This window comes from Aythya fuligula, chromosome 1 (assembly GCF_009819795.1).
Source record: "Aythya fuligula isolate bAytFul2 chromosome 1, bAytFul2.pri, whole genome shotgun sequence".
Taxonomy (NCBI): domain Eukaryota; kingdom Metazoa; phylum Chordata; class Aves; order Anseriformes; family Anatidae; genus Aythya; species Aythya fuligula.
In genome coordinates, this window is record NC_045559.1 from 108,905,425 (window position 1) to 108,931,421 (window position 25,997).

Consider the following 25,997-nt stretch of genomic DNA (forward strand, 5'->3'; position numbering starts at 1 on the left):
ACATTTTCTCTGTAGAAAATATGAGAAAAGGAGGAAATCTATATATGACAATACAAGAGGTAGTGGGCACAAGCCCACAAAAGAGGACCCATCTGAACATAAAGAAAACACTTTTTGCTGTAGGGGTGACTGAGCACTGGAACAGGTTGCCCAGAGAGGTTGTAGAATCTTCCTCTGTGATGATATTCAAAGGCCATCTAGACATGGTCCTGGGCAAGCAGCTCTAGGTGGCCCTGCTTGAGAAGACGGGTTGGACAAGTTGACCTCCAGAAGTCTCTTTCAAGCTAAAACATTCTGTAATACTGTGATATCAGTTGTTTTTTCTATAACTGTGATATAATTGTTTTCTGTACAAACATAAAATGGACAAATATTTAGATGAGATAGTTCAATTGAATGACCATTCTGGCAAAAGAAAAAGAGATATTTGCCAAGCATATGTATGCTGAAAATGAGAAGCAGATTTGAAATAGAGCAATCATTTGATTGAAACAGTGAGGGCATAAAACTAATTAGAAAGAGGTGAAGTATGATCACATTATGAAGGGCTTTATAACAAGAAAGAAGTAGACAACAGAGGAATAAGTCCCTCCCAGGCTGTTGCCCCTGAGTGGATAAGATCCAAGTAGCAAAATTCTCAGGTTTCTGAGCATACAGTAGGACATACTAAAAATTTTGGTATTGAAGATAAAGATATCTCTGAGCTAGTTGCTCAGGACTCACTTTATAAGCAATGGGGAAAAAAAAAAAAAAAAAAAAAAAAAGGTTACTTTTAGAGTTTTCTCATCTAGTATATTTAAATGCCTTTTTAGGAAGAGATCAAAGAATAGCTCATTTCCTTCCGTGAACTACAATGAAAATCTAGATATTTGCACTGTAAATATCTATATTTGGTCAAATGAATTCTACCTCTGTATCTCGACACTGAAACAACAGAAGTCGCACAAAATCTGATGTCTGTGAAAGTTAGATCTTACTTTTAATAAATCAGAAAGTATCTGTCTTCATTTTTACTTTAAAATAATACTTGTTTATCCCATAAATGATTTTCTATTTGACTCTTTTCATTAAAGAAAAAGTTATATCCCTTCTGGCAACCTCGTTATTTTACCCTTGAGACTCTGCTGAGTCACAAGGATAGCAATAAAAGCTTTTGTTTACTCAGCATGGCCTAGAGGTTATCAGAAACAAGCAAGAAATTAAAAAGGAGAGTTCTTCCATATACTGCAAACTGTGTTCAGCACAACTGCAAGCTTAATCACCCTGTATCAAAAAACACTTCTGAGTCTGATGCCATTGGGTATTATAAATGCTTAAGAATAAAAAAGATTACAAATAAAAGTAAGTAAATGAAAAACAAACAAACAAACAAACAAAAAAAAACAGCAATCATTTTTTGACACTACCTTAATTTAGCTACAAATATAGAATGTTATAATAGTGTCTAGGAGGGATGGAAAGAGACTGAATTCTAGATAAAATTCAGGGCCTATGGAAATTAAATATAGTTTAACCACTTATTTCAAAATATCTGTGATTTCAGCCTTTAATGATTCCTTATGAGAATACAAATAATCACACACAGGATCCTTATGGATGCAGAATCCATACATGATGTTTGATATATAGAAGTGATCAGTTTGTGTTATGTTTTTATGATGTAAACATTTCAAGGTTCTCAATTAGTATTTTAGAGGTTAAACTAGGACACCTGTTCAATAATTAATAAACCCACATCTCCTTTGGTTGACTTGAATTCAGCTCCATTGCAGCAATTGATATCAATGCTATTATTTTTTTCTCCCACAGTGAATATAAGAGCTGCAAAAGAAAGAATAAATGTTTCTCTAACATTTTAAACGACCTGATAATTAAGAGCTATTTCTTCAAGTATTATGTTGACCAGCCAACACTTTATGGTACTTTGAGTTTTCAAATAGAATCCTGAGGTAGAAGGGACCCACAATTGAACCTGTGTTGGAATGAAATATTATCAAAGTATTAATTAGCAAAATTTCAGATTTATTGCATCATCTTGCTTAACTAATCATCTTCTCTGTTTTATATTGCTAGTGTCGTTGTGATCTTCCACCTTTATCTTACCCAGAGGGTAACGGTTGAGAAAATAAAAAATGAGTTGCTTTTGGGTATTGACGCAAATACAACTGATCTTGTTCAGACTTTGAAAATTGATATGAACAGCATACAAATCACAGGTAATGCTAATAAACATTTATCTTGATACAAAACTTTGAGAACTACTGTTAACATGTGCAATATCTTTGGATCCCAGCCATCAGAAAGATTGTTATGCACATGGGTGTACTCCTTCTCCACCACACAACCTATATGAGCAGGTGAAAGAACCTTGTCACCTAGAAAGTATGAATCAGCTTAGCATATGTTGACTAAGGAAGGAACAAAGGACAAATTAGTGATTTCCAAGTCATAATCACTGAATTTAATCTCTTTTACGTAACGTAACATTTGTAATTCCGTTGCCCCTCAAATTAAAGCAATTAAGCCCCAACTGTGGTGTTTCTTTAAGTAAATGCAATTATCATTTTGTTTTGCTAAAGAATATGGAAAAGGGCTCAGCCTCACAGTACGTGAGGACTCATTTATTGAAAAGATGTCAAAAAGAATAACAAACCAAATACAGAATGTATCTTCCAGAGAAGCATGCCCAAGGAATTGACTTCAAATTTCTCTGATACTTAGGTGAAATGTAAATGACTAAATTAGTGTAATACTAAAAACTAAATTAGTATATAGTGCAGACTAAATACTGTAAATTTAAAGACTAAATGTTTTAGTGTTAGCGAGTAGTATAGTGTAAATTTAAAGAGTAAATGATTTTAAATTCAGCAAATATGCAAATATAGTGATTTTATGCAAGTATGAGAAAAATTTTCAAAGCCTAAGTAGAAGCCCAGCAAAATCAATGGAAATCTTTCTTTTGACTTCAATAAGCATCCAAACAGGCCTTCATTGGAGATAACGATAATATGTAATTTGAATCCTTTGAAGTGGAAGATGACATCTTAATACCTGATGGAATTATTATTAAGTAGCTACCAATTGCTTAAGAGGAGTGGGGCATCTGTTGTGCAACATCTCTTACCTTATTCTCAAAGGTGAATTCTTTGCTAACTGCTTCAGATATTCAAAGGGTAAATTCAGCATCTTGATATCTTTATTTTTCTTTACTACTTGCGTCATGTATAAGTTGGTCTAAATAACTGCAAATCACTGTGGGAAGTGATTGCTTATTGTGCTTGAAAAAAGCCACCAAAAGAAAATAATGAAGAGCCTTTTAGAAGATTATATATCTATTGATGAACGTCATTAAAATGTCTCTCTTCACATGAGATTTCATGTGTCCATTCCATCAAGAGTCCTGCAATAAATAACTGTAACTAATCAAAAATCATAATCATACATAGCACTTTTACTTCCTATATGTCATTATGTTCTGCAAGAGAAGTTTTATTTCTATTTCAAAGGGGTAGGGAACTATAACACTGTAATCAGGTGTGATTTGCTTGAAATCAACTTCCACAGTGACTAAAAGTAACTTTCTTTCTTGCAAATCATCCCAGGTTAATTTTAACTCATTTATCTGATGTAAATACTGTTTATGACACAGGTGCTCTGAAAAGCTCCTTTGTGTCAAGATAGACATTTTCCAGATGAAGACATTTTAGGTGTGAGATAATCAATCGGGATTGAAGATAGAAAGGAATTAAGAGACCTTGTCTTCTCTGGAAGGTCAAAGTTTCTGAAAAGGCTGGGAATATTGTAAAATGTTCAGACGGATGGATGCAGGACACTACTAGTGATTCAAGAGAAATAGTCACAGCTCTTGTTTGTTGTTTGTTTTTAACCTTTGTTTTCCTGAGTTGTATAAAACTAGATACTGCACTATAAAAGGAGTTTATAATGAACTTCCTTTCTTCCAGAGTTTGCTGAAAACCTTACTACAATGTTGCCTTTAACTTCATCAGGTCAGTATCCTTCATAAAACAGAAACTATTTTTTCTTATCAGTACAACAGAAGAAACAAGAATTGTTGTTCAGTTGGTATAACTTAGCAAAGCTGTGTTGACTGTAATTGAGTCTTGACAGGTAGAGTCCATTCAGTGATAGTTAGCTGATCTTCATCATTTCTGACCATTTGAGAAACCAGTGATCTAAAGTCTGTAAAAAACTGTAAGAGTTTAATTGGAGGGTCAAAGCAAAAGTTGGATCTCTGTCAAACAGCTGAGTCATAAACTGAAGTCTTCACAGATTCAGACAGGTAGATGATGCTGCCCAACCTCATGCTATGGTTACTGATATACTGAGCAGCGTTAATAGACTTTCATTCCACTGACAGTCTGGAAATCTTATGACAAGCAAAGATAATACTTGATGTTTTAATACTTGGTTTGTATGAGCAAAGTATTTTTCAGTAGTCTAACATTTAGTCATTGTTGAGTAGTTATTACTGCTCCTTATTACCAATGGTACAGCTGAAGACTGATAATATACTGGTTTTCTCCTACCTATCCCTTCCTCTGATATGCTGTTTCAATGTGCCTGTGAGTCCTAAGGTCTAAAGCAAGAAGAAAATGGGAGTGAGGGGAAGGTGCCAGAGGAAGGGGGAAAAGACACCCACAAGGATCGTCGAGTCCAACTCCCAACTCTGTCGTTTTTGTATGCTCACTAACTCCGTTGGTTTCTTTGTGTCTGTAAAAAAAACTGTAAGAGCTTAATTGGAGGGTCAAAAAAAAGTTGGATCTGTGTCAAACCTTCATCACCCTCCCTGCACTTTCTGCTGGGCTCTCCTCTATGCCAGAGGAGCTGTGCCCTCACGTTTGCTGACATGGATAGAACATTACTAGGAAGTCTTCTTGCAAGTTTCTGCACTAGTAGGTATTGAAAGGCAGGAACATCTAACAAAAGTAACTGTCTGTAATGTCCAATGATCAGCAACTTCTGCCAGCAAAAGTCATAAACTGGTAGTATAATATAGAGAAGTCCTTACTGTACCTCCTACTATTCCTTCTAGGCCATCATCTCATCTTCTGAGAGAATCTGTTGACTGTAATGACACACAAATTTAAGTCTTAATAAATTAAGTAAAAATAGTACAGAGGCATACTAATGCAAATTGAAAGAGGAAAAAGTGACCTTTTGAGAACCAGAAACTCCAGAGACATCCTCAGTAAGAGGAAGATTATTATTTTTAAAAAATCACTAGTGGGAAAGTGTGTTGGAACAAGAATTCCTTTTTTTTTTTTTTTTTTTTTTTTTTCCGGAACATTTTTCAATTTACTATCATTAATGCAAATCTACTTGTGTACCTAGGCATTTGATTATTTCTAAATATGCATAAACATTAGGTCTATGAAGTTGGTGAAGGGCCTGGAACACAAGTTCTATGAGGAGTGTCTGAGGGAACTGGGGTTGTTTAGTCTGGAGAAGAGGAGGCTCAGGGGAGACCTTATTGCTCTCTAAAACTACCTGAAAGTAGTTGGGACTAGTGTGGGGAGCTGGGGATCAGTCTCTTCTCACAGGTAACCAGTGATAGGACTAGAGGGAACAGCCTCAAGTTGTGCCAGAGGAGGTTTAGGTTGGAAATTAGGAGACATTTCTTCTCAGAAAGAATGGTCAGCTATAGGAACAGGTTGCACAGGAAGGTGTGGCATCACCATCTCTGAGGGCGTTTAATGAAATGTTGGACCTGTCACTTAGGGACAAGGTTTAGTGAGTGATATTGGTGGTAGGTGGATGGTTGGAACAGATGATCTTGAAGGTCTTTTCCAACCTTAATGATTCGGTGATGAACACATTTATGTACATATACTGGAAATATCACATATTTGCAGTATGTAAGTGTACAAATACTAGACAGATTTGTCTCCTCGAATGCTGAGATAACCTATGTGTTAAGCAATGTTATTTATATTAAAAAGTACTTATACATTTAGTACTTCTAATAAAGTCATAACCTGTCTTTTTCCAGCAGATCCTGTGAGTCTAATTACAAACTCCGTGACATCAGATCCAGGTCAGAAATTGTTTGTTCACCAATCAAGCATTACTGTTTTTTTGTTTGTTTGTTTGTTTGTTTGTTAATAAATTAATATTTTTATTTTATTTTATTTTATTTTATTTTATTTTATTTTATTTTATTATTTTATTTTATTTTATTTTATTTTATTTTATTTTATTTTATTTTATTTTATTTTATTTTATTTTATTTTATTTTATTTTATTTTATTTTATTTTATTTTATTTTATTTTATTTTATTTTATTTTTGTAAGTTAGTGACCTGTATGGGACTACATATAGAAGAATGATATTTAAAATGCACTAGGGTTCCATATCAATTTTCTTATGTTTATTCTGACATTTGGCCATCATGATCAAACCAATTAAGGTGGTGTTACTGTATCATTACCTAAGCTGTGGGTTTGGGGATACCAAACATAGTGAAGATCTCATAAGATCTGAATATCTGCTTCTTGGTTCTGCCAAAAAAAAATAAAAAAATAAAAAAAAAATAAAAAAATCAGAGGGGCTACAAGAGAGCACAAAGTAGAGTTCTAACACAGGGTTTGTGTTTGCCCAGGTTCAGGACAACTCACCACAAGCAAGTCCACAACTAAGTCCACAACTCCAGGTAGGTAACCTCATATGGGGAAAAGCAGGGTGGCTAAATGAAACAGTCTGAGATCTTAGAATTAGACTGTTTTTGTACATTCTGTTCTTATATGAATTCTCCCATCCCATTCCTGCAAGTATACAATATGCAGATTTGCCTTTTATTTGACTAGGGAGACCTAGTAAAAAAAAAAAAAAAAAAAAAAAAAAAAAGACCTTCATCACCCTCCCTGCACTTTCTGCTGGGCTCTCCTCTCTGCCAGAGGAGCTGTGCCCTTATGTTTGCTAATATGGAATGTTTCATAATCCATAGATTCCACAGTTTTAAGGATCAGCCCATGTATTCTTTTTTTTGCAGAAATTTGCCCTTAGCTTATGAATTTTATTTTTAAATCTGAAAAGAATAAGATTTCTGATATTTCCAGTATTTACAAATACAATCTTAAAGGCTTTAGTTTTCAGGATATGCTAGTCAAAAATAAGCTTTTTTATCACAAGGTTCAACATTGTGATGTGTTGAGATTGAAAATACTAAACCGAATTTTATTTAACCCAGAACACATTTTTTTCACTGATATTTAAACCAAATGACAGTTTTCTCATGTTATTCAAGTATAAGAAATTGGAAAATGTGTTTATTATATTGCCTGAAATAGTATACTTAGGTAGAGGAAGAAGATGGGAATTCATAGAATTTTTCTTCCAGCCCTACTCCAAACTTAGTTTTAAAAAATATGTAACTTTTGAGAACTTCTTCACTCTGTTCAAAATTTACCATTTTAGTATTTTATATTTATTCCAAACTTTTAAAAATGCAGTTTTGTAAAACACAATAGATTGGTTGATTTGATTTGTGCTAGAGTAACCAAGGGTAAGTCAATCTTCCATTGTAGTGTAACTGCATTACTGCTTTGTTGTTATTGCTGTTGTCCTTACTATTTCAGTTGAGTGCTTGCCACTTGCTGAAGTTTGTGCTGATGGTGTAACCTGCATTAGAAAAGATTTATTTTGTGATGGAGTCTTGGACTGCCCGGATGGTTCAGACGAATCTGAAAAAAGATGTGGTAAGAATGTAAATCCCTTCAGAACAGTCTTTTTGAACATACTTAATCCTGTCAGTATTCTGTAAATAATTTACATCCAATAAATTGCATAACGAAGTCTAAATCAAGTCTAGCAAAAATAATAACAAGAGGGATTGTTATAATAATTATCTTGTGAATGGATTTTTTATCTTTAAAATTCTCATTAATAAAGAATATGCTGAACATCAAAAACTGGATATAGTAATATAGCATAATATAAAAATTCTTATTTAATATATAAATATTAAAAACTATAAATAAATATAAAATGTAATGTCAAAATTTCATATGAAGTTGTGTACTAGTAATATAAAATGTACTTTCCAAACACATCAAAATTGACTCTATACAGTTATAAAATCACATTGCCCAGTAACAGAAGCCACTTACTGTCATATTTGCAATCAGAAGAGAGGTTTTGCTTTTGATTCCAACATTAGAAATATCATCATACATACTACTACAAACAACTTTTCAGAATAACATATACTCTGATACAATAATATTGTATTTTGGTGTACTCCATCATATAGACAATGTATTCTTCTTACTAATTTATTATGAGATAATTGATTTTAGATTCCTACATAGAAAAATTGGGCAAGGAATAAGCTAATATACCAGGGCCTATCTTTAAATTTCTGCAGTGTTAGCTGTAAAACATCTGGCTTTTCCTGCTAAAATCCCCTATGCGTCAACTAAAAATGTACTCTCTAATACTAAGGCTATACTGAATGTACTACATGTTTAGATAGGTTTGTGTAATTTCTTGATGTGCTTATATTAAAATTATGAATTAAATTAAATGATAACTGAAATTTGCCCTTTGAGAAATAATTAGATGCCATTGAGGATTTTGAAGAGAACTTAAAACTGTTCATAAGGCAAAATAGAAAAAGATTTTATTCATTTCAGTGGGAACAGATTTAGAACAATGAGACAGCTTTTTGAAAATGTAGTTACTGTTCAATCAGAAAAGTTATTTTTCTTAACAAAATCAGCAGTCTGTTGCACACAAAGAAACACCTACTCTCTCCTGCCTCCATATTCAGAGACTTAGGTGGGGTGGAGTGTGTACTGCATTTTTCAGCCACAGATGTCAAGTGTGACTCCTGCTGTGGCACAAACTGTAACTTGGTTTGTTAACCATGCACTTGTACATCTGACACAAATGTTTGATTTGGTGGCACCACAGTGACAGATGCAAGACAATGATGTAAATATCTGGGCAAAAAGCTCTAGGAGACCTTGTTTGAGCAGGGGATTGGACAAAATGACCTATAGAGGTCATCCTATCTCAGCTATTCTGTGATTCTGTGAAAATGTTACAGAACTACGACCTGATTTGTATATGAGTGAATAAAAAAATAAACATAAAAATGCATCTTTCACCACCAGTGAGCTTGTTTGCCTAGCTTTCCTGAGTGCCTTTTCATGCGGCTGCCAATGCTCCATTTAGCAATGAGCACTGAAATTGTACCAAGGATTCTGTTTGTGCTGGTGGTTACCAAATTGTGTATGCAGCTTTTTGTTGGGGAGGCACATGTGTTAATGTTGTCTGCATTGCTCTTCACAGCCTCAGCTTCCAGTTTCTAAAGTTTTCTTGCAATGAGAACTTTTTTAATTTTCTGGGAGATGTTGGAGCAATGAACTTCTTGATTTGTTTTATTTTATTTTATTTTATTTTATTTTATTTTATTTTATTTTATTTTATTTTATTTTATTTTATTTTATTTTATTATTCATTTTATTTTTAATATTTCATTTGCTGGTAAAGGAATCTGGAATACTTATTTGTTTTCTTCTGTGAGAACACATTTCTGAGCTCTCCTGGTAAAAATGGTGGGGTCAGTCTATTTTGAGTTTTCAGAAGCATGTTCAATGTTGGACTCAAAAACAAATAAAAATATTTTTTAGAATTTGAAATAATTTTAAGAATTTAAATATAGTCATTGCAAGCCTGTTTCTGAAGTCTGGTGGCATGCTGCAATTGGAATCTTCTTTCGAAAGAAGGTGAATTGCAGACCTGTCCCATTACCTTCACTTTTCTGAGTGCAGCCAGCTCAGAAGGGAGACTTAGGCACTTTAAGGAAAATATCCATCAAAATACTTTGGTAGAGTATCCACTGAAATGTATCCAAATCTTTATCATAACAGCTGCATCCAGCTAGATCATAACAGTGATGGGCTCTGAGCAGGTTGCTCTACACTGAGAAAATCTGAAAGTCCTAGTGTAGCTTCAGCTAGACCTTTGTTCCATTGGAGAGGCTGAAGTAGCACAACTACAAGGAGTTATTCAGTCTTTCATTTCTACCATCACACTGTTGTTTTTTTTGAGATGCGGGTTTTGGTATTCTGGTGGGTTTTTGGTTTTATTGTGGATAGAGCTAAATAAAAAGTGCATATCCTTATAATGGTTAATAATTAGTAGCATACATCTTATAAAAACAAATGCTTTTTAGTTAGTATTAATTATTAGGTTTCATTTTAAAATTTTTGCTCATGATTTATTAGATACTACAATCACACCTGTTACATAAGAGAGAATTTAATTGATATTCATACATTGATAATTCACTTGCTTGTCTTCAGAGTTATGACTCAGCTGTGCCTTGAAGGCTGCAGATGAATTCTACTTGAGCAGAACTTTTCAGCTGAGGCATAGCCTCTGATGCACATGCTTTTCTGGATCTGATTTACATCTCTCCCTGACTCTCTGAAACATAAAAGTTGTGAGTGCCCTGCTCCTTTCAACTGAGTATATTATTTCTTGATCATAGCCAAATTTCACCAGTCAGTAAAGAATATGCACAACTGAATTGAAAACTACAGGAATATATATACAACTTAAAATGGGCAGAAAATCATAAAGAAACTAACTGTAGTTATAATTCACTTTAGGGAGCTGGGTGGGTCGTCCCTGTTCATTTTCCCTGATACCTGGTATTTCCAAGCAATTTTTTCAGTTGCTATTAGATTGACAGATTCGGTTCATAACCTTAAAGAAATGCAATTCTCTCTGGGGGACAAATTGTTGCTCCATCACCCTTACTTTATATTTTCAGTCTTAACATTTTCCATCCAAAAAGCAGAGAGTTTTTCTAAATGTATGTATTTAGATTTCTTAGCAGACTTTGCAAAAACAATGGAGTGAATGACAATAAGCCATATGCACGTTTGGGATATCTGCCAATTTTTCCATCTCTTTGATTTTTCACTATGTCCCGTGCCTAGAGTAACAATACAGTCACATAAAAGCTAAAAACATTTAGATTTTCAGAAGTGCTTCAGGGTTTTACAATGAGATTTACAGGTGATACATGATTCTTGCTACAAGTGTTCTTGCACACAGTGGACTTGCTGTTTAAGCAACTTGGTTTGTTTTTTCATCTTGATAATTTTTCTGTCTAGTACTTCTAAGTTTATAGTATGTTAGAGGTTTTAAAATACAGAATATGAGTGTGAATTGTAATGGTCTCTTCCTGTATTAGACAGAACTCAGAAAAATCTAAGAATCTCAGCAGAGTTTCAGACAACTGAACACCTTCATTTTTTGCATTTATTGATGAAAATTATCTTGAAAGGTTTATTTCTGGTTCTGCAATGGAGTGCAGTAACAAAAGATCATTGCAAAAGTGCAGTGAGGAAATTTCAATAAAAGAGTCTCTAGGCAAGTGTGAAAGTCTGAACAGCACCAATTAATATCCAGCAATGCTGAAAAGCAGCCACATAGCCTGTAAGTGTAAGGAAAGGGGAGACTGGAGGCAGAGCCCAGAATGTGTTCACTTTCCATCCTTTCTTTACAATTATATGTCTAGGCTAACATTTTGTGATTATATACCTCACAACATTACTATAGTATTGAGAAAGATTAATCACATGGAAGCGAGAAAGTAATGCACTGCCCTTGGCAGAGAAAGGGACTGTTGAGTGAATATCTGGGCTTCATCTGACCAGTTTGGGGAGCTTCTCCCTGGAATTCAAAGATAACAGGATTAAGTCCTCCTCATGTGCCCTGTATCAGTAAATAGAAATGGACAGACATGCGTGTTGGGAAACAGTTAAAGTAGTTCCTACAAAAGATGTCTCCTGTCTTATTAGAACAACTGAAGCTAACATTAATTTTACTCTTCTCTCAACACTAGTAACACCAAGAGTGAGGACTTGAGTTCATATCATTTGTTACTGCTGCATTGACTATCTTGTACTGGGGTCAGCTGCTTTGCTGTTCCTGTTCATGGTATCTTTTATTGTCTTTGATGCTTTTCTGTGTTCCTCATACCTATTGGTTTCCATTTGGTGACTGTATGTGGAAATAGGCGTGCTGACACCTGAAATTCATCCCTGGAGTGTAGCCAGAGTTTCATTCTGGTATAAATGAAAAGTAAGCTGTTGGATGTTAGATAAATGATATTTTTTGTAATGTCTCCATTTAATGTCTTTGTTAATGATTTCTTCTTTCTGTCTGCTATTTCAGAATGTTTTATAAATGTTGACTTTGGAAAGATAACCATAATGTTTTCTCTGTTCATTAATTAGGTCACTCTCATTTTGGCTCTGCTTCTGTTTTTTGGAATAGTATTCTGACAAATGTTCTTCATTATATCTTTACAGCTGCAGTTTGTGATGGAAAATACATGCTGACTGATTCCTCTGGGTCTTTCCACTCTATGAATTATCCAAAACCATATAATGCAAATATTGTTTGCCGATGGATTATACTGTAAGCTATTTTCCAACAGTTTTATAGCTAAGATTTATTTGATTATGAGGTGTTGTTGTTTCCTGTACCTTATGCCATTTCTATTCTCAAATACCCCAGAATAGAAAATATATAATACATAACGGCATTTTCTCCATTGTATTTACACAGCTTTTCTTTAAAGACTTGCAGGCCTAAAACCCATAACTATACCACAAATTTTCCCACTTGTAAGGATTCCTTGGCATGATTTTGATAAATCTTGTGTGTTACATGCCTGAACAGGAACATATTTTTAAGCTCACAACAAATTATACAATTCAAAATAATGGCAAGATATCTGTTTCAAAGTGTCTCAGTACATACCAGTCTTTAGATACTGTTTTTGTATAAGACATCACTGCTATTAACAGCTGGAGTATTCAAGAATTCCCTTGTTCCTCTTTATATCCCAGGGAGAACAAAAAGGTAGCCATAGTACTCACAAGTTTTAAGCTCCTAAAAATCCACATAATGGTTACCAGTTCAAAAGTTTTTGCATTGAGAGACAGTGATTCTGATCGTAGCTTTGTAATAATAGCTGTTCTTTGATTCTGAGAAGTATTATATACTTCAGGAGAAAGTCATAGTTTTTCTTCTCTTTAATATATTAATTCCTTCTCAGCTTCGACAGTACCATTCACCAATAATTACAGGCCACAGATGATGTTAAAATATAGTTAGTGTGTTTTATGCCTGACTTGTTTCTCAGTTCATGGTGTTACAGAATTTGAACATAATAAATAATTTTGTCTCAAGTGAACTACTGCCTTCTGAGCTGTTAATTTTGCTTCAAAGGCTGATGTAGTGGCAAGAGGCATTGTACTGAGTAGGTATCTGTATGGACTCAGTAACTGTCAAAAACTTAGGTGCTTTTTTTGTTGTTGTTGTTGTTGTTTTGTTTGTTTGTTTGTTTGTTTTTACTTTTGGAAGACAGATCTTGATACACATATTGATACCATTATACCACTTCTCTGACTTGGTGAATTCTGCTTGAGCAGTTAGATGTTATCATCTGTCAATAACATGCACTAAGAGATTTGAAATTAATGATCCACAGAGAAAAAAAAAAAAGACTGTCCAACTGAATAGCATATTCTAGATCTTAATAAAATTGAGTTCCTAGAATATACGTGACTCCAATGAGTAAAGGAGTAGTTCTACTGTTACAGATAGTTAATTCCCTATTCCATCAGTAATTTCACAAACTAAAAGTTAGCCAAATAACTAATCTTGATTAATAATATTGATTGGTATAATTTCAGTTTGCTTCTGAACTGAATGTTGTTCAAGCACACAATGAATTTACTACAATCAAAAACAAACAACCAACAACAACAATAACAACAACAACAACAAGATTACTGGAGAACATGGCTCTTAATTTATTTTCTTCTGGTTTATTTTCCTGTTATCTTAGAGTGCCTCAAGGGTTGTCGATTAAACTGAACTTCACTTCTTTTGATACACAACAATTTGCAGACAGTCTAGATATTTTTGAAGGTATAGGACAAAACAAGACTTTAAGAGGTAAGGTTATTTTTCAGTTGATACTGGTTTTTCATTAATAACATTTGAGTGGTAAAAATAAGTGGTAAAAATCGGAAAAAAAAAAAAAAAAAACAAAAAACAAAAAACAAAAAACAAACAACTATGTGTGTATGTTTAAGTGAAAGAATGCATCTGTATACAGTTTTCCATTAGACAATTGATCTTGATATATATATTAAATACTCTTATGAAATAACCAGAAGTATGCTTACCTATATATAAAAAATCACAATATTTTTACAGGTCTTATTTGAACTACAGGTCTTATTTGAACAATCGTGATAACTTGAACAGTGCCATGGTCTTTCTGGGTTTATGTTTCATTGGATATACACTGTCAGAAGATCCTTTAACATTGCACACAGTGAAATAAAATTAAGGCATTTAAACTGAAGCTGAAGAAGTGCTATGGTACTGCAATTTATTATATGTATGACGTTACTGCGTCTATATTCTATTCTGAAAAACTGGGATTCTTGCCATTTTTCATGACTCAGTCTGTCCAGCTGAATTCCATCACAGGTGGAATGCACATACTTGGAGATAAATATCTAGATAAGGAATATTTCTAACTCAGAAAGATCTTTATTGTATATTCCTATTTTTGGAAACAGGTAGAGATTGGAAATATAGAATAGTAAAAGACACCTGAAATACAAAATGGAGAAATTTTACCCCTCCAGTACTGCTCTGAATATAATACCCCTTTGGGATTTAAATTTCCATGTGAGAGAGTGCTTCAATAATATTCTCTGTAGGAACCATTAACTTGCGTATTTTGAAAGATTGCTGTAGGGGTGACTGGTGATACTGCAAAGAAGTAAAGACAATGTTAAACACTGTCCTTCGGTGTGTTGCCTAAAACATTCTAAGGTACATTTCCAGCAGACTCTACATTTAAGTAAATAAAACAATTTTACAGTAATTTAAAATTTCTTTAGTCCATGAAATTCCTTAAACATATATAGTAATTATGTAAGATAATAAGTACATTTAATAAAAACACTTAGTATTGTTATTCTAGAGTTTCAGCATGCATATCTGTAAACCTCAAGAAATTTTGCAGCATAATAAGCATGAATAAGAAGATTATAGTTTTGAATATATTGGTATTTTATAACAAAATAAAAATATAATCACAGTGTAACATAAAAGATGTTTCTCCACTAGCTGATATCCATATTGACAGATAAGTGAGATAGGATATGCAAAATAATTATATGGCAGATCACAGAATCACAGAATCACAGAATTTTCTAGGTTGGAAGAGACCTCAAGATCATTGAGTCCAACCTTTGACCTAACGCTAACAGTCCCCACTAAACCATTTCCCTAAGCTCTACATCTAAACGTCTTTTGAAGACTTCCAGGGATGGTGACTCCACCACTTCCGAATGGCTTCAGTGTTTCAAAGGCCTTATAGACAGGATCACAGTACAAAGGAGACAGCATTCTTTAAGACTCAAAAGACTAATCCAGTGTGTTTTTATAACAGCATTGGAGATATTAAGGCACATGTGATTTTTTTTTTTTCTCTGACTATTTTATTCTGCTTGTTTTCAGCTTCTCTCTCAGGGTCTAATGCTGAGACAGTATACATTTTTTCTCATGAGGCTACAGCTGAGTTTATATCTGATTATTCTGAAAATTACAATGGCTTTAATGCAACGTATACTGCATTTAATGCAAATGAGCTAAACAGTAAGTGTTCTTTTTTGTTTGCTTGTTTTCTAGAATGCTTGGTGAAACTATATTTTCAGTTTGATAAAATGGAGATGAACAGGGAAGCAGTATTTTCTGGCCTTAGTCCCTTAATTTGCTCCACATTGAGAAATTTCATCCTATTTTAAAGATCATATCATTGATTTCATTAGGACTGTCCACAGCCCTACAGGCCTAGATCTGATAATAGGGTAATGCCTTACAAAGACTGTGCTGTTAAAATAAAAGAGTAAAACTCTGGCGATATCAGATGGCCTTCAGATTCCTCACTATCAGTTTGTTCACTGATGAACACTGTGGGATCACCAATGTTGATCACTATTCTGTGATCTCCAGGTCATACCTGTTCTCCAGAGTTTCTAATAATCTAATTAATTGCCACAAATAGCAGTCCCAAGTGGTAAAATTACCAAATTACCATTCAGAAAAATATCTGCTTCGGTGACTAGACATGACAAAAAATATATATATATATAAAATGAAATCCAGTAAATCTACAGTGACAACAAAATGCAGCAATGTGACTCATGCTCTGGTATTCTTCAGTAGTCAAGAAAAAATTTTGAGGCAGATTTGGCAAGTGAAGGCTGCTTCAGCTGCTACATTTTGAGGATATGGATGGGACACGTGACTAGGAAGGACGTTCTGCTGAAGAAAAGATTCAGAATGCCAACAAATTCTTGTCACGTGGAAATCCTTGTTACGGGCTGAACTGCGATTCAAGGCTCTCTTACTTTCTCATTTTCCCACCACTTACTGGTGAAGGATCAAGAAAGAAGTTTGATGAATAAGTACAAAAGCAAGTCAAGCCACCTTAGTGATGCATTGTTTACAGCACAAATGACACATTTATTTGAGTTGCTTAGAAGAGCAAAATGACTCACCATGGGCTCCAGTTTCCAATAACATTTTAAAAATGTACACTGTCACTAATTCTTATGAAATTCTGAGAAAATACTTAATGTCTTTGTCATTTTTATATACTAGAGGTTCTTATTCACAGATTATGAGAAAGTCTATTGCACTTTTGAAGATGGCTTTTGTTATTGGAGGCAAGATTCAGATGATGATTCAGAATGGGAGAGAGTTCAGGGCCCTACTTTTCCCTTTATGAGTGGTCCTGATTTTGATCATACATTTGGCAACATGTCAGGTAAGATCAAAAATAAATTGCTTGCAGATTAAAGAAAAAGATGCTATAGTTATATCACTGTAAGCTGTTTTCTTCATAGTGGTATTATCAGGATGTAATTTTATCTGCCATAAAAATTAATCTGGACTACTGTACAAAAAATTTTGTGCAACTGATTATCATCTTGTATAAATACACCAAAAGTAAAAGAAGAAACAAAGGAATATATACATTCATTGAAGTGTGAAGTATTGAGGAGTTTGGACTCTATTCAAAGTGACTTATCCATTTGCCTAAGGGGGGAAAAAAAAAAAAAAAAAGTAGTTTTTACTGAAATTACTTCTTTTTCATCCCGATCTACCACTCAAAATCAATATATAAATATATATATATTTATATTTATATTTATATTAATGTAAAATTGATTGACCTGAAATGTACATAGGGTACCTGTGACCCCAGTTACAACCGCACTGCAAGAATACTAATTATCAGCATACACATGCAGAACACAAACACATGACCAACAGTTATAGCAAAGTAACTTAATTGGAAGAGCAGTCATATCATGCGTGGATTTTAATTCAGCAGGTGATACTGATTAGGAATCAGATTTTGAATGTGTATGTTGAATGGTTTTCCAAGAACTTGACTCCAAAAGTTTTTTCTTGTTCAACAGAAAAAACACAGAATCTGTCTCAGCTGATTTGTCAGTCCAATTAAAACTAGTTAAGAAAATTTGAATTTCACAATGACCATATATATTCTATGCAAGACAAATAACATATGCAGTGACAAATAACTGTAAAAAGTGCAAATTATTCTGGCAAAAGTTACCCATGGGAAAATAAAAATATTATTCAGTATGTTATTGCATACAAATTATGCTCTCTGAATAAATAAACATTTTCTAAATAATCTTCAGAACACTGTTTTGTCTTCCCTCTCAACTCCTAGAGTATAAATTAAATTAAAAAAAAAAAAAAAGTAAAATTTACTTAATAAAACTCGTGACAGTGATTTCTAGCTGTTTTGAAAATGCTAGTCTATTCTAGATATGTTTAACTGTGCTAGATCTAAGATAACACAAATAATGTTACTGTATGTATTGTTACCTTTATGTTGAATATTCATATTTCTATTACCTGCATTTGAAGTAAAACTGCAAACTGCAATGTTAATTTGGTATGGTATTATATAGACACTGTAGTATTAGACACTGTAGTATTGTTTCACTACTCTTGAATAGCAGGAGAGTTAATACATACTTAAAAGACCTCAAGGCCTGAAGACTAAACCTCTGTAATACTGTAGACCTCCACTAGAAAATATTTATTTCATTTCAAATTAAGCTTATACCTCATTTTGCTTTCTCCACAGCTGTGTTGTACAGTATTACACTTCATACCAAAATAATACAGGCAATATAATAAATATTCTGACAGTGAAAGTGCCAAAGGAAATTCATTACTGCACATTCATTACTGGACAAAATTTCCTACATTTATTCTGAATTCTCAGGATGAATGAATGAAACAAAAACAGGGACCTGTCACATTGGCTCTAAAATGAATGCCATCCTCATCTTAAAGCTAGACACCATGTATCTTTTAATGTGTGCTTCTCTAAAACAACACGGAAAAATACCATTTCAGACTTTTTTTTTTTTTCATGTACTCGAACATTCTATGTGAAAAAGCTAGTTAATCTAGAAGTGTAAATAAAAGAATATAATATAGTGTGCATTACCTAATTATATTTAATGTAAATTCGATGTGTATAATATTTGCATATGTAGATATTAGGTATATAGGTTCATAAATAGATATAATAAAATCTAAGATTACAGACAAGATTTCAGTAAAGCAAGAATTTTCTTTTAGAACTTAACTATGCTTAATTTACTTTTCCTGTGACAAACCATAATGGAATATCTGTAGCCTGTCCTCTGTCCTCACATTTCTGTTTGGCAACAAGAAGTCCAGATTCTCAGCAGGAAAAAAAATAAAAATTCAGAAAAGGATTAAAAGATAAACAAATAATGTCCTTTCTTGTTTATATTGCTTCCCCTTGTTAAAAAATATTAATGTATTAATATTAATATTAATATTAATATTAATATTAATTAATGTAATCTCACTCCCCAACACACACCCCGTATTATGTGGATAAAAATTATAGCATGTCGGGAAATTCTACTGCAAATCTACAAGCAATGTCAAACAAGAAGACATTTTTATAAACTAACCAGAAATCACTCAGGTAAATTCCTGACATTACTGAAGAAAAGGCGGATCTCCCACTGACTTCAGAAGGGCTAGTTTCTGATTTCATGTCTAAATCTGAGGACCATCTGACAAGCTTAGAAGCTCGCTTTAATGTTCTTGACTGATCAATATAACTCAGGATCATTGTTCACTTCTATTTTGTCAGGAATCCTCCAAGTCATTAAATCTGTGCTTGATATTACTGATACCATTTTTAAACACAAAAACTTGTCCTCATCAAAAAAGGAAAAGCAAACAAACAAACAAAAACAAAAACAAAACAACAAAAAAAATAGTTCTACTGACTAAAATGTGCTCATTATTTTGCAGGATTTTATATTTCAACACCCATAGGACTTGGATACAGAGAAGAGAGAGTCCGGATTCAGAGTTTGCCTTTGGTCTCTTCAGATCCATCTTGTCTAAGCTTTTGGTATTGTTTTGTAACCTCTGCAGATTAAATCATTCCTAAACACATACTTTGTTTAAGAATAAAACAAAATATTTTTCTTTCATATATATTAATGCAAGTCAGTGTGCTAATCATACAAACCATGTCTGTTTGGATTTCCATGGCCAATCTTGATTCCAGACATTTTTACTCCATTATAGATTTGTCTTGCAATTAGCTTTAGTTTCCTTTTACATTCTGCAACCAGCATTTATTTCTGTACAGAAATACATCCCTGAAATGTTTTTGTTGTGAAGCTTAACTAGGCCTACACAGAAGATGCAGCAAAAGAGCAAGCAAAGCTTCCAGTTTTAATTGTATAAAATGTTTCATTTTGTTTTCATGCTCACTAAAGTTTAGTTCCAATTTCATAAAACTGTTTAAAAAATAAAAAGCTTGATATTTTTTCATGAAATTTCACTGCAATATAGTAATAGAAAACATTGTTCTTGCCCCTCTAGGTATTACATGTACAGTCCTAATGTTTACCGTTTAAGTGTTAGCATAAGTGATGAACAAGGTGTAGAAAAGATAATTTTCGAGAAAGAAGGAAACTATGGAAACTACTGGAATTACGGACAAGTAACTTTAAATGAAACATCTGATTTTAAGGTTTGTTAAACTATTAGTCTTTCATATAATTATTTTAGTTTAATTGACATCAAAGTTTTATTCTAATGATCCACAGCTTTAAATTTATTTTTATAGGTATTTTGTTTGGCTTGTATTTTTATGCTAGTTTTCATTGATGCAAAAGCACTGCCAGAAAGGTGCATTTACCATCTGAGAAAGTGAATACATCTTTGACTGGGGTGCATCACATTTCCAGGAAATGTGTGTTATGAGATATCAAGAAGAGAATTATACTTAATTGTAATAGTTTACTTACACATGCTATATACTTACACTTAATAATTGAAAGTCATCAAGATTTATGCCAGCACAAATTCCTTGGTAGCAGGATTGCCTTAAATATTAAAACACATTAACAAGCCATCAGATGATAAATTGCAGTTGTACATGGAGATATGCCATTAGATCAGAAGGGCTGGACAGATAAGTGATACAGAATGTTGTGTGTTAAAAATTACATGTATTTATATAAAAAAGTAAAATTCTTGAATATTTTTAAATTATGTTCATCATTTATAAGAAATTAGTGCATTCCTAAGAATGATCTGTTCAGTTTGCATAGCTTTTGTGTTCTAGGAAGTCCTGTCTCATCCCTGATGCTCTCCTCTGAGTATAGCACCAGTGTAGATTACAGTGGAAATAAGAACATTTGAGAAAGAAGACTAAATGGTTCGGTATAGGAGGCTGGAAGATGTTTCATTAAGTTATAACGTTCTGTTTTTTTTTGTTGTTTGTTTGTTTGTTTGTTTGTTTAATGAATTTCAGGTTATCATTGATGCCATTAAAAAAAATGGTCCAAGTGATATTGCCTTGGATGATATTGGCCTGACAAAGGGAAAATGTAACGAAAGTAATTATGTAGAACCAACTGCATTTCCAGTTGTTACTACTACTCCTTCAGGTCCCAGTAAGTAAATACTACTGTTGATTGTCATTCCCTATTATTGTGTTTGTTTTTGAGTGATTCAAGATTTGCAATAAAACCCATTCAGCTTTATGAAATTACCTACTCAGAAGTATAAAATTAACTTCAGGATAATATGTTAGGGATCATATTTCCTGTCCATGGCTTCATTCATAGCAAAAGTACTGGTAGTTTCACATCTTAAGCTCCCTGTACATTGTCTTCCAAAACTTGAAGAGTGAGAGAGAAGTTGTGGTCATTTAACAATGATGGGCAGCTAAACTCTATCACATTGCTCTCACACTTTGTCACCTCAAAAAAAAAAAAAAAAAAAAAAGGGGGGGAGGGGGGGAACGGGACGGGGGAGAAAATACAATGAAAAAAAAGAAAAAAGAAAAAAAAAGGGAGGGTGCTCATGGGTTGAGCTAAGGACAGTTTAATTACACTAAAAGAAAAAGGTAAAGGAAACGCAGAAGCAAAGAGAGAAAACAATTATTCTCTGTTTCCCATCAGCAAGCAATGTTCTGCTACGAACTGTGAAATTGGTCCTAAATATGTGTAGCAGTTTTTTTGAGAGGTCAAACATTTTCATAATGAGAGCCCACTCTTCTCTTTCCCCTTTCCCATGTTTTATTGCTGATTGTGACATCACATGCTGTGGAATATCCCTTTGGTCAGTTTAGGTCAGCTGCCATAGTGATGCTCCCCACCACTTGCCCACCCCAATCTTTGGGGAGGGTTGGAGGAAATCTGAAGGCTGTGCCAGCTCTGTTCATAAATAGATAAAAATGGTGTGATACCAGTGTTGTTCCATCCACAAGTGCAGAGCGGAGCACTATATGGGTTGCTGTGGGGAAATTTACTTTCCCATCTGGGAAAATACTGGGTCTAGACCCAGTACATAAGTAAAGAATTCATAATTTGTTTCTAAAATCTGTTATTAGTAAATTAGTAAAAGCCTCCAGGAATCCAGTAAAGAGGAGGGAGTTAAAAAGAGGAGGAGGATTATAACTTCTATATTTAAAATTATAAACAATACAGGAGTGGGATAAGAGTTAGCAAAAACACATAATAATTGAGACATCAGATGTCTCAATAGTTATATGTTCACTGAGCTCTGAAAATACATACACAATGAAAAATCTCATATTTAGGGGAATGAAACAATAATAGTGTCAGAATGGTTTTTAGAATGGAGCAAAATCTGTATGAATGCCAGATACCCAAAATGGAAGTATTATCTGGAACAAGGCTCAAAATGAATGAGTTATTTTCAAAATGTATTTGGCCATATTGTTTTCCATACTATATCTGATTACATTCAAAAAGAAAAATAGAACAATATTTGCTCTGAAAAAAATCTGAATAGGAAAACAAAAAAGATGGAGTTAGCAGTTCTGGTGTGTGAGGAGATGAGCTGCCACCTCCAGTCCTTTTTCATGGGGTCTGAGTAAACACACCTTGGAAGTTAACTTCAGGCAAATGATTAGTGGCAGAAAGTCTCTGTAGTAAGTAGTAGCTGAGTTCTGCTGTTGAAACACCACAGCTTTCAAATTGTAGATCTTAACCCAAAGTATTGTGAGAAAATTTAAATATTAAAAAAATGAAGTGGTCACGTGCTGTATAAATCTGTATAAAATGAATTAGGGAGAATCTGTGTTATCCTTCAATATGATACAAAAGTACAGGCTAGGCAGTTCCTGTGTAAAAACGGACTTGGTTGCACTCTTACCTCATTGAGACATGATACATATATGCTGTCTGCAACCTGCTGAAAAATGTGGATATTATCAATCATCTTCAAAGAAGTCTGATATTACTTTGATGGATATGGTGCAAGTTTACTAACACTGACAGTTTCACTACAAATGTCACATCTATAAACAAGAGATGAAAGATTTTACATTGAGCTCATTTCCTTTGCTAGACCTAGAGCTTCAGTGAGAGGCATTTGCATCATTCACAGTGCCACAGAAGCTCATTGAAAAGTCTGATTTTTTTTGTCGGGGCATGGGGTAGGGGAGCTGGATTTGCTTTTGTCATTTACACGAGACTGTCAGCTTACACTTTCATCTAAAGTAAGGATTGCTTTAATCTTCTTATTCATTCATAACTTGTCTATTAACACAAATCACAGTGTGGAAATTGCAGTGTATATTCCATCCTTTAGATGTGTATGTTAATATAAAGTAAGGTTTTGGTCAAAGCCAGAGTGATTTTTTGTTTGTTTGTTTGTTTTGTTTGTTTGTTTGTTTTTCTGTAAAGATCATATATCATTGTCTACAGTGTTGAGAAAATCCTTCATTATCCTTCATGAAATGACTGAGGTTATTAGTGGTGATTGTTTTTTTTTGGTTCTCTAATGAGCATCTGGAATACAATCCAGAATTACTCCATATAAACTTATCTTTAAAGATTACAAGAAATTTTAAAAATATTTTTCCATGAACAAAATCAATTGCTTTCCGTGCTTTTCCATGCAAGACAAAAAAGAACAGATCATTACTGATGTCTTACATGTAGCCAACACCAAATCAGATTTCATCATAAGTTGCTGAAGTTCAGCCATTAAGAAATTTGGTTTTGCTCTGCTAATGTCATAAGATGAATCTGGCTAAGAATTCTTTGTCCATGTTTGCAATAGTTCTGTGCCTATTTCTATGTGCATTAATATTCCATAACAAAGCCAATGTAAGTTTTATTTGTTGTTAATGGAACTGACAGAAGTTACTTGTCACTGTAACCCATATATCTGAAACGTAATACACTTTTTAGTGATATTGTGTTATTTTAAACAGTTCCTTTGCCTTTCAGAGAGTTGAATCTATCCTGACAGGTTTGATTTAAAAAATAAATAAATAAAATAAAACAAAGCAAAATAAAATGAAATAAATAAAATATAAAAATAATAAATAAAATAAAATAAAATAAAATAACAAAATAAAATAAAAAAATGCTGTAATGAGAAAGTTCAAATCTTTCATGTATTTAGTGGAACTTGTTCCCAGTAGAATTCAATGGACAACCTCAGTAAGACTTGTATATAAAGAAGTCTCTAGAATACTAGAGACTCACAGTGTAAAATTCTGACAGACATACCAAAATACAAAATGTAAACCAATAGGGGGGTAATGTTTAACCAAATACTATGTTGACAAAATCATGTTTAATTAAAGGAATAAAACAAGAAAAACAAATGGTAGAATTCTTCTATCTTTACTTCTGTTTCTTGGAAATTGAAATAATATAATAAATAATAATAATAATAATAATGGAAATAAGAGCAGTGGTTTTTTTTCTGAAAAAAGTATTAGAGAACAACAGAATTGGTAAAACAGATTTCTTTCCAATGGTACAGCTGAAGTAACATAAATAACATTTCTTAACATGTAGTAAAATTTGGGGATATGAAGCTGATATATTCTGGATGTAAACCACCTTTTTGTACTATAAATTGAAAGAGAGTATTGAGTATATACAGCACAGTTAATTGTGTGTGTGCATATGTGTGCATATGCATATCTAAATTACCTGCTTTTATATAAAACGTTATGTTTATATATCTGAGTGCAAGTACATGTTTAGGATATTTTTTTATTGGAGCTGTTGTTTTGGGGAAAGAACAAATGGCTACTTTTACTATTTAAAAAGATTTAACTAAAAGCTTTTTGACTCCTGATGAATTCAAAATGACAGTATAAGCTCTTAAAATACTCACATTGAGTATTTTGCTCACGTTGAGACCCATTTTTCTAAAAACATTGCATAATAGGAAAATAATGAATCTCGCTGTAATCAGTCTTTTGATGTTCTGTTTCAGAATATATACAAGCTTTTGTACATTGTTTTGCTGTCATTAGAGTAAAAAGTCATATTTATCAAGGCAGACATTGTAAGTGCCAATTTTGTTGTTGTCATATATCTAGATAACTATTAAGGTATCTTTTCAGGCCAAGCATCGAAGATGTCATCTGGCTTTTCAATATAGACTTAAACTGGAAATTAAAAAAATTAAAGTCTTAAATTTTTGAAAGCATTGACCCTTTCACAATTCTCTCATTAAATATACAAATACTAGGTGTGCTAGTTAGTGTTTCCTAGCTCATTAACAATATATAACATCACTTTATAGATGTATTCGCACACAGTTCTGATGCCTTCACATACTGCATTAGAGTATGTTTGGAAAAGTCTGAGTACCTGATCAGACCTCTTTAGTGTTTTTCTAAGTTCCCTCCTTTCAAAATCTGCAGCTCATCTTCATGAATTTATATTCTGAAATTGTAGTGGAAATTTTTATTCCATTTATCATTATAGAAGTTCAAAGATTTTTCACATCAACAATATCACCTTTCCCTGAAGGGGGAGAATAGTAGATATGCTAGTAGACATACTTGTTTTGAAATATATGGGTTTCAAACCTCCTTGCATAAAAGCTTAATTTGAAAGTCTCATATTTAATTGATGAGTTAAACAATAGTTATTGCAATAATAACAATAGTGGGTTTTTTTTGTTTGTTTGTTTGTTTTAAATACATTTTATAAGTTTATGGAATGAGAAAATAAACTGCTCTTTATTTCTTAGCCAAGATGAACTGCAAAATGGTGAAAACTCCACCTGACATTTTTTTTTTTTATAATTTTTTGAATGCTTTTCAACTAAAAAATTTGCTACCAATAAGTTTTCAGGTAAATTCTAATGGTTTCCATTGTAGATTCATATGGTCTTGCTACAAAGTTTATTTTCTAGATGACAAAATGGGCTTTAGTATCTCTGCCAGTGCTTCAAGAAAATCAATTAGATAATAAGCAAGGCATGCTACATGCATGAATGCTTATGTTTGGGGGATGGGGAGGCT

General features: G+C 33.2%; 1 protein-coding gene across 1 annotated transcript in view; it reads left to right on the top strand.

Moving 5' to 3' along the window:
* TMPRSS15 (transmembrane serine protease 15) overlaps window positions 1–25,997 on the top strand; it is a 93,862-nt gene that overhangs the window by 44,529 nt on the left and 23,336 nt on the right. Inside the window, exons 7-18 of the mRNA XM_032195767.1 lie at window positions 2,074–2,216; window positions 3,963–4,007; window positions 6,014–6,055; window positions 6,621–6,671; window positions 7,597–7,716; window positions 12,352–12,460; window positions 13,899–14,008; window positions 15,593–15,730; window positions 16,755–16,904; window positions 19,481–19,583; window positions 20,063–20,213; window positions 21,000–21,141. Coding sequence (XP_032051658.1) covers window positions 2,074–2,216; window positions 3,963–4,007; window positions 6,014–6,055; window positions 6,621–6,671; window positions 7,597–7,716; window positions 12,352–12,460; window positions 13,899–14,008; window positions 15,593–15,730; window positions 16,755–16,904; window positions 19,481–19,583; window positions 20,063–20,213; window positions 21,000–21,141 — 1,304 coding nt within the window. The remainder of the gene's footprint in view (window positions 1–2,073; window positions 2,217–3,962; window positions 4,008–6,013; window positions 6,056–6,620; window positions 6,672–7,596; window positions 7,717–12,351; window positions 12,461–13,898; window positions 14,009–15,592; window positions 15,731–16,754; window positions 16,905–19,480; window positions 19,584–20,062; window positions 20,214–20,999; window positions 21,142–25,997) is intronic.